The following is a 9760-nucleotide window of genomic DNA, read 5'->3' on the forward strand; positions in this document are numbered from 1 at the left end:
TGCGATATGAACGCGATATTGCATAGCTTGTCAGTGAACTACGGCTCTGTCTATTAAATGCCGCTCCATTTGAAAGCAGGTGATGGCGATTTAGCGGTAATCAGGAAACAGGCTTTATGCGCGTGACAAAAGCATTCGATATATCGCCCAGCCCTACAAGATTGTATGTTTGACAGTAAGATAACCTTGCTTTCTGGAATACTCCCCAGGTGAAAGTGAATAACAAACAAAGGTTAACAGGAACTAAACCACAGGTCCTGAACACAGGCATTTTCTATTAATTTTATATACACTACAATTCATATGTTTTGGGTCTGTAACATTTTTTATGTTTTTGACTCTTATGCTCATTCAGGCTGCTTGCATTTATTTGAAATACAGTAAAAACAGTAATACTGTGAAATATTATTACAATTTAAAATAACTGTAATGTCATAGCATTAATGTGTCATAGCACACTGTAATGGTGTTCAAGTTTGGTGTTGAATGACAATGTATATTTTGTAACTGTTGGACTGTCGGTCTAAATTCAAAACCTCAATTTCATAGCAATTTTAAACATCCAAGTTAGACAGACAGACAGAATGATCAAATAAACAAATTTTGGTTTCTGAGAGAGCAAGAGCTTCTGAGAGCCATTCCATGAAGGCAGCTGCACAAATAAAACTAAATTGAGGCGAAGGTGAACACAGCTTTCTCTGAAGGTTAACTGTTGAATGACAGAACTGTTTTATTAATCTTCTGTCTGTCAGAATCAGGGTCAGAGCTTTCTTGCTCAGTATGTGGATTGTTGCTGAGTAATATAAATATATATTCCAAAGCCTTGCCTGTTTAAATAGCCAAAAAGGTTATCAAATGTGAGCATGTGGTCTTGCAAATATATAAAATATCAAATAGGCTTACTGTAAATAAGACCTTTCTGCAGAGAAATGCAGAAAGAGAGAGATAGCATTAGAGAGAGGAAGAAAGATGTGCTACGGTAAAAGAAAACTCTAGGGAATGGTGGGCGGTTAGTGAAGTCTGAAAGCTTGGACAGGAACATAGGGGCAGCAACTATAGACTAAAAATACACTGCCACCTTCAGATCAAGAAACAGAACTACAAACACAAACCCAAGTCCACTTATATGCCTTAGTGTACTGTACACCAGATATCAAATAGCCTATTATTTATTTTTTTTAAATCAAAACGTATGTTATATATATCCATTTATATGGTATATTTTTAAGTTCACCTTAGTGATCAGGAACACATAAGTGATAAGTCATAACACTCTGTTCACTGGGCTCTAAATGTGAAGTGAAACAGGCCAAATTCCTATAGTCATCCATGACTATAGGAAAGACCTGAGAATACAGTAATAATGTGTGACAAAAGTTTGTGGAGCTGCACAAATCAAGAAATGGCTGTGAGATTATATATATTATATATATATATATATATATATATATATATATATATATATATATATATATATATATATATATATATATATATATATATATAATTTTACTTTTTTCTTGGAATACTCTTTTTCACTGTCTAGGTAATAATTAAGAAGTTTAAATCAATTGGAGATGGTAACAGTATACTGGAAAAGGATGTGTATCTATATTGGACCAACACACACTGAGGAGGATGGTTTGAGTCGCCAAACAAACTGTAGGGATCAAAGTTGGAGAACTGCAGATGCTAGTTGGGCCTTGGGGTCAGAAAGTCTCCAAAACCTTCTCCAAAAAAATCACACCTCACCTATATAACCGCAATTTGTTTGGGAAGGTTTAGGATTTAATTAGTTAGGATATACACAATATTATAAACTCCTTAAAAAAAGAGGCTAAAAGAAGAGCTGAAAAGCTGAAAAAACAGTTGTCAATCAACAATCTGGCATCAGTCTAGACAGGCCTGAGGAACATCACCAAGTACAAGTACAAGCTTCAGTACCAAGAAAAATTCTTTGTGTGTGCAAGCACACTTGGCAATTAAGCTCTTTCTGATTCTGATCTCTTGCAATATGTCCATCAAACTTATTACACATTATAGGAGAAGATCAGGAGCTGTTATCTTGGCTAAGAGAGGTTGCACAAAGTATTAAATGAAGGGATGTCAACAATTGTGGAATACATAGATTTAAAAAAAAAAAATGTGATAATCTTTTTCATTCAATTGTTTGACTTTAATTAAAGGTTAAATGTTTGTGAATATTTTTAATTAAAGACTAAGTGGAGAAATTTCAAAAACAAATTTTCACAGTCAGTTTTGCTCATGTTTACCAAGGGTGCCAATATTTGTGGAGCCCAATGTATAATTGCAATGTTATGAGGTAATGTGACAACAATATACAGGTGCTGGTCATATAATTAGAATATCATCAAAAAGTTGATTTATTTCACTAATTCCATACTTGTATATTATATTCATTCATTACACACAAACTGATATATTTCAAATGTTTATTTCTTTTAATTTTGATGATTATAACTGACAACTAAGGAAAATCCCAAATTCAGTATCTCAGAAAATTAGAATATTACTTAAGATCAATACAAAGAAAGGATTTTTAGAAATCTTGGCCAACTGAAAAGTATGAACATGAAAAGTATGAGCATGTACAGCACTCAATACTTAGTTTGGGCTCCTTTTGTCTGAATTACTGCAGCAATGCAGTGTGGCATGGAGTCGATCAGTCTGTGGCACTGCTCAGGTGTTATGAGAGCCCAGGTTGCTCTGATAGTGGCCTTCAGCTCTTCTGCATTGTTGGGTCTGGCATATCGCATCTTCCTCTTCACAATACCCCATAGATTTTCTATGGGGTTAAGGTCAGGTGAGTTTGCTGGCCCATTAAGAACAGGGATACCGTGGTCCTTAAACCAGGTACTGGTAGCTTTGGCACTGTGTGCAGGTGCCAAGTCCTGTTGGAAAATGAATCTGCATTCAAAATCTGCATCTCCATAAAGTTGGTCAGCAGCAGGAAGCATGAAGTGCTCTAAAACTTCCTGGTATACGGCTGCGTTGACCTTGGACCTCAGAAAACACAGTGGACCAACACCAGCAGATGACATGGCACCCCAAACCATCACTGACCGTGGAAACTTTACACTGGACCTCAAGCAACATGGACTGTGTGCCTCTCCTCTCTTCCTCCAGACTCTGGGACCCTGATTTCCAAAGGAAATGCAAAATTTACTTTCATCAGAGAACATAACTTTGGACCACTCAGCAGCAGTCCAGTCCTTTTTGTCTTTAGCCCAGGCGAGATGCTTCTGACGCTGTCTGTTGTTCAAGAGTGGCTTGACACAAGGACTGCGACAGCTGAAACCCATGTCTTGCATACGTCTGTGCGTAGTGGTTCTTGAAGCACTGACTCCAGCTGCAGTCCACTCTTTGTGAATCTCCCCCACATTTTTGAATGGGTTTTGTTTCACAATCCTCTCCAGGGTGTGGTTATCACTATTGCTTGTACACTTTTTTTCTACCACATCTTGTCCTTCCCTTCGCCTCTCTATTAATGTGCTTGGACACAGAGCTCTGTGAACAGCCAGGCTCTTTTGCAATGACCTTTTGTGTCTTGCCCTCCTTGTGCAAGGTGTCAATGGTCGTCTTTTGGACAACTGTCAAGTCAGCAGTCTTCCCCATGATTGTGTAGCCTACAGAACTAGACTGAGAGACCATTTAAAGGCCTTTGATACTGAATTTGGGATTTTCCTTATTTGTCAGTTATAATCATCAAAATTAAAAGAAATAAACATTTGAAATATATCAGTCTGTGTGTAATGAATGAATATAATATACTAGTTTCACTTTTTGAATGGAATTAGTGAAATAAATCAACTTTTTGATGATATTCTAATTATATGACCAGCACCTGTAGAAAAATACAGTTCAGTCAGGACCACTTAAGTCAAAAATTACAAGAGACAAAGTTTAGTAAATTTTTTATTGGCATATTTAGCTAAAGTTATATTTGGTGGCATGGCTCCTTTTAATGAGCTTTTCATGACCGGGAACAGCAGCAGCTTCTGGGGACAACCTACCATTTTTTTTTACTGGGAGAGCAGCTCAAAAATCCCCCTATTGAGAACAGCGCATACATCAATGACAACAGAATGACACTGATTAAGTTAAACACAAGTATAAGGAGGAGCTGGGTTGCAAGCAGCTTGCAGTGAAAGCAGCCAAGCAAGCAGAGAGACGGAAAATGCATTTAAGTAATGCGCCTTATTTTAGAGTTGCTAATAGAGTCCATAGAAATCGGATCAGCTGATATGGGTGGGGTTGGAATTTGCAAATCAGCTGATAGCGGAGCTTGACTATGAGGCTGAGAACTAAACAATATTTAATTAATACAATACAACAGTAATAATGCAAAAGTAAAAAAAAAACTGGTAGCTCAACTGTTACCGAATGGAACGCATAGGATTGTGGGATATCAAAGGCAGCGAAGGATACATCTATGCTGCCTTCAAAAATCGATCAGATGGAGATATCTCAGGAGACAGGAAGTAAAGCTAACACTGGATTCGGACGTACCTTGATGCCTTCCTACCTTGGAATGCGCCCTCCAAAGGCAGCATTTGTAAGTTTTCGGATGCAGCCTATGTTCCCTTGTGGGATATGTCCTTCTATGGAGGGATTTTGTCAAAAATATCATAATTTGCGTTCTGAAGATGAACAAAAGTCTTACGGATTTGGAAAGACATGAGTGTGAGTAATTAATGACATAATTTTCATTTTTGGGTGAACTAACCCTTTAAAGGATGTTCTTTCATGCATGAATTATGAAATAAATTATTTTAAGATTCTTTTTATTACTTTAATAAGATGGTAAAATTTTTTACAAAATTCAGTTTTATTTAAAAATTATTTAACTGTCTACATATGTGGACGGCTGGACGCCATGCATCAAAGGAATAAAATGGGGCATAAAGCCACAACTGATAATATGGAATATTGTGTTTTTTTATGGTATGTTATACTATGTGTATCAGCTCAGTTATTAAAAACAATAATATTACAATATAATAATAATAAAACACATATTGTAGGAACTATAACGGTAGTTACATATATGCGGAAACCTAGTAGCAATATGGACAAATCATGGAAAACATTCACTGCTGACTGTAACAACTTATTATATGATATCTGTATTTGTCCTTGACCTGTGCTGTCCCTGTTTGGAAGGCAAAATGCAAATTTGTCTCCATACGTATGTGTAAAGTTGCCATTTAATGCCGTAATATGTCATTTTTTAATTTTATTTATGTTGATATTTTTGTTAAATGTCTGTTTTATTGAAATATAAGACAATTCATAACATCTTTGAAAAAAATAGAATAGATATACTAGCAGGTTACAGAAATCAGACTTTATGCAATTTCACATACGTGGACAGTTGGTTTTTGGTGTATAAAAACTACATTTTACTCTAAATTTTAGTTTATAAAATACTAACATATTCAACATACTTACTGTACATACAATTTTTTATTTATTATTTTTACCTCAATTGACCTCCTTACAAGTTTTTCACAGATATGCCTGGGGCATTTAGCACATGGCTATCGCTGTCTGCCATCTTGGATTAATGATGTCATCAAGCAATGAATATTTGGAATGCAAGATAGTAGCCACTGTTAGAATATTGCTGTTAATATACTGACACTGCCCTCAAGTGGTTTGGAGAAAATTACCATTATAAATGAACCCTAAATGGGAGTTAAAGGTGCTCGAAGCAATCCTGGATGGAGTAACTTCCTGTTGACGTTCGAAGTGTTGTCAAACAAAACAGAGGCTAGCTAGACCCTCCCTCCTCCTCCTCCCCCTCCCCTCCGTGCTTCCTGAAACAGTCATGAACGCGCATTTAAAATCATTGTTGTCGGTTATTGGCTGGAGCATGTTTATTATGATTCGTGGTCCAGGCTGCACCAGTTTGTTTTTATTGCCGTTTTTGGAGCTTGTGGCGACTACAGAGACCGCGTTTTTTTACAGTGTGTTCAGGGGACAGGCAAAAAATTTGTGACATCGCTTAGAGCACCTTTAAATAAACTGTCCACAAATGTGGACATCATGCATGAAAGGTTTTTGTATATTTCTTGTTTTTTTTCTCTTGTATTTGTTTGTAATTCCTTGACAATGTTCTTATGTTATTGGACATGAATAAAAACAATAAAAAAACAGGGTCCTTAATGCCCAAATTTGTGTTATGCTGATTCACATCCTAGGAAGCTAGGGAGCTGGTTGAAACGCACCCATGGTCAATAACTGGACTTAGGGTCTCTCTCTCTTATGCCCTCTGCAGGTATGTCTATGTCAGTGCAGTACAGCTTTCTGTACTCTGGCCTCTCGGGGTTTAATGGTGCTCTGGGTAGCATGATCGTGGGGGCATTTTTCATATTTAGTTGGAGAACCCATCTCTTATCTATTGCAAATGGTGAGTAATGCACAGATACATTCTTTGTAGTGTTGTTTTCTTTTTCTGCAACTAAATTATATATTCCTTCTATTCTGCAGCCTTACTTTCAGCTTACACAGACATTGCCTTGAGCAACCTGCTAGGAGTTGTGAGTAAAGACACATACACACACACACATACACACACACATGCACTCTGCTGAGAAAATCCTTTGGGTTTCATATTTAACCAGTGTTTGTATCCGTTCACCTGTGCAGGTGGGTCTCCCAGCATGCAGTTGGGCTGCAACTTTAACAGGCACTCTTGTGCTGTTGCTGACAGGGGAAAACTTCAAAGAATACAGAATCCCTACTGAAAAAGTAACCTCACCAGAACTTAACTTGCGCTCACACAAGCAATGGTCTGTGGCCAATACGAATACAACTGATGTATAGTGTTTACATAAATTCATATACCCTATTGAGTAAAAATACCACTGTGACAGCAGATTATTTAAAAAAATAAATAAATAAATACATTAAAAAATACTGCAAATTTATTTTATACAGCATGGATGCATTCAATTTATCAAAAGTGACATTAAAGACTTTTATAATGTTACAAAATGTTTTTATTTCAAATAAATGTATATTCATCAAAAATACTGAAAAAATGTATCATGGTTTTCACATAAATATTAAGCAGCGCACCTATTTTCAACATTGATTATGATAATAATAATAATAATAAATATAGCTGCAAGCAGCAATTCGGGGCCAAGCCCCAGTAGGGGCAGTAGCGCAATACGGAGCAGGAAGATCAAAAACAGCAGAAATTGAATGTACATGCAAAACATCTGGTTCAGAAGGACAGGTGGAAATGAAATGAAAATCAATAGAAGTTCAGAGAACGAACACGGAATGAACTAAAATACTTGTATCTCATTGAAGAGGAATAAAGATTAGCACAATCCTTATTTGGATAAAAAAGGTATCAAAATGACTCATTACACACAATTGTATAAAGGAACCCCACACGGGATTCGAACCCACAACCTCCGGGTCCAAGGTCCATTTCTCATCTCATTGCACCACTGTGCAAGTGAATGTTTCCACACCTGCCGAAGTTTATTAGTTCATGTGAAAATGAACTCAAAATGAAGAATTCTTATAAAGCTGCACTTTAGATCATTCTGCAGCTCATCATGCTGTAGTGCAATACAGAGCAGGAAGAGGAAAAACAGCAGAAAATGAACAAACATGAAACAGCTGGCTCAGAATTACGGGCAAGAATGAACTAAGAATGTACATAAGCTTAGATGAAAATGAACACAGCATGAAACAAAAAGCATTTATTTCTAATCCAAGAGGCAGTAAAGGAATCAAAACACACTATTTTATAAAACCGCTCCACCTGGGATTCGAACCCACTAACTTCAGATACAGGGCTCTTCAGATAACTGGCTTTACACATTGAGCTACTTGAGGATGCACATTCAACAGACTGTGGAAGAAACCTTTTAGTCTAACAAAGAATTCACAAAAAACTCTAACTAGCATAAGACAACAAACACAAGCAAGGTCACATTCAGAGATGAATATCTTGGGAATGGTAGCGAATATCAAAAATCCATTCAGTCATTTCTGTGCGGCTCGGTCCAAAGATCACCTGAGCTGATTTTGGACAAAATTGGACAAAAATTGTAGGAGGAGTAGCGAAAAAACTGTTTTCCATTTATTTCAATATGGCGGACAGGTACATTTAAGGAAAATGACAAATGACACATCGTCGGAATCGGCATAAGCCAGGGAATAAAATGACATAAAGCATACACATTTTGGAAAGTGTTTTCAAAAGTTATAAGTGGTTTTGCAATAATCATTACATCTGTGGAACAGTAGGTGGCGCTGTGTTGAAACTTCTCAGGTACCTTCAGGACCTTCTAAAGGTCATACATACCAATTTGTGTGAAGATATGTCAAATTGTTTAAAAGTTATTGCAATTTATGACAAAATTCAAAATGGCGGACACGTGGTTCATCCGATGTTGACGAATTCGATATCCTCGGATTCGGCATGGCACAGGGAATCCATAGACACCAAGATGTTGATTTTCTAATAAAGTGTTCAAAAGTTATTGGCCAAAATAGCCATTTTTCAGATCTCATGACCTGTAGGTGGCGCTGTTCCCAAATTTGGCATGGAACCTCAGATCATGGTCTTGATCAAGTGTACCAATTTTAGTTTTGATTGCTCAAAGTTTGGCCGAGATACAGCCTCTATAGCAATTTTGGGTCAACCTCGTTAACTTCGTGACATCATAACTTTTGAACAAAGATGAATAAAAAAAATCTGTTCAGTCATTTCTGTGCGGCTCAGACCAAAGATCACCTGATCAAAGTTTGGATAAAATTGGACAAATTTTGAAGGAGGAGTAGCGAAAAAACGGAATGCTGTACTTTTCAAAATGGCCGCTACTGTAATGGGCGGAGACTTAATGTAAGAATTTTAATAGAATCGGCATGAAGAGACGAATCAGATGTACTAAATTGTATTTTTCTAGAGCAAATGGTTCAAAAGTTATAAACTTTAGAATGTTGAATTTTTGAACTGGTGGTGGCGCTATAGAGTTGGTCCTAGAGACTCCAAAATTGGTCAGATTTCTAGACATGACCATCACTACAAGTGTGCCAAATTTCATCATTTTCTCATGTTCCGTTGATAGGGCTGCCATAGACTCCCATTCGGGAGGAAGAATAATAATAATAAAAGGGAAAACGTACAATTACAATAGGGGCTACAGCCCCTTCGGGGCTTGGCCCCTAATAATACAAGTTTCTTGAGGAACAAATCATCATATTAGAATGATTTCTGAAGGATCATGTGACACTGAAGACTGGAGTAATGATGCTGAAAATTCAGCTTTGCCAACACACAAAAAAATTACACTTTAAAAAATATTAAAATCAGGGGGAAAAAATGTAATTGTAATAATATTTCATAATAATATTGTTTTTATGTATTTGCATTTTAAATGCATACAAAATCAGACACTATTAACTTTTGAACGTTAGTGTGTATTTATGTACAAAAACAAGAGACATTTTGCCAGAAAGGAAAGATTTTAATGATGCTGTAAACACATTTTATTACATTATTACAAAACCTGCAGTTGTACTGTACCATAATCCTTAAAAACATTAAATGCAAACAATTCAACATTAAATATTACTACCTAAGCTTAGACTTTTTATTGTATATATCTCAATTCCAACATTAAAACCTGCAGAAATAGTGAAAGTGCTCTAAAAATGGAAAACTGTTTGCCTTAAAATTAACATGCAAAATCAAGTGTCTTTTACCATA

At 36.4% G+C, this 9760-nt stretch overlaps 1 protein-coding gene across 1 annotated transcript in view; it reads left to right on the forward strand.

The window, feature by feature from the left end:
• Nucleotides 1–6849, forward strand: part of si:dkey-183c6.7 (urea transporter 2) — a 38652-nt gene extending 31803 nt beyond the window's left edge. Inside the window, exons 6-8 of the mRNA XM_067401885.1 lie at nucleotides 6302–6433; nucleotides 6514–6563; nucleotides 6673–6849. Coding sequence (XP_067257986.1) covers nucleotides 6302–6433; nucleotides 6514–6563; nucleotides 6673–6849 — 359 coding nt within the window. The remainder of the gene's footprint in view (nucleotides 1–6301; nucleotides 6434–6513; nucleotides 6564–6672) is intronic.
• Nucleotides 6850–9760: the final 2911 nt, after the last annotated feature.

The sequence above is a fragment of the Chanodichthys erythropterus genome, chromosome 11 (genome assembly GCF_024489055.1).
Source record: "Chanodichthys erythropterus isolate Z2021 chromosome 11, ASM2448905v1, whole genome shotgun sequence".
NCBI lineage: Eukaryota > Metazoa > Chordata > Actinopteri > Cypriniformes > Xenocyprididae > Chanodichthys > Chanodichthys erythropterus.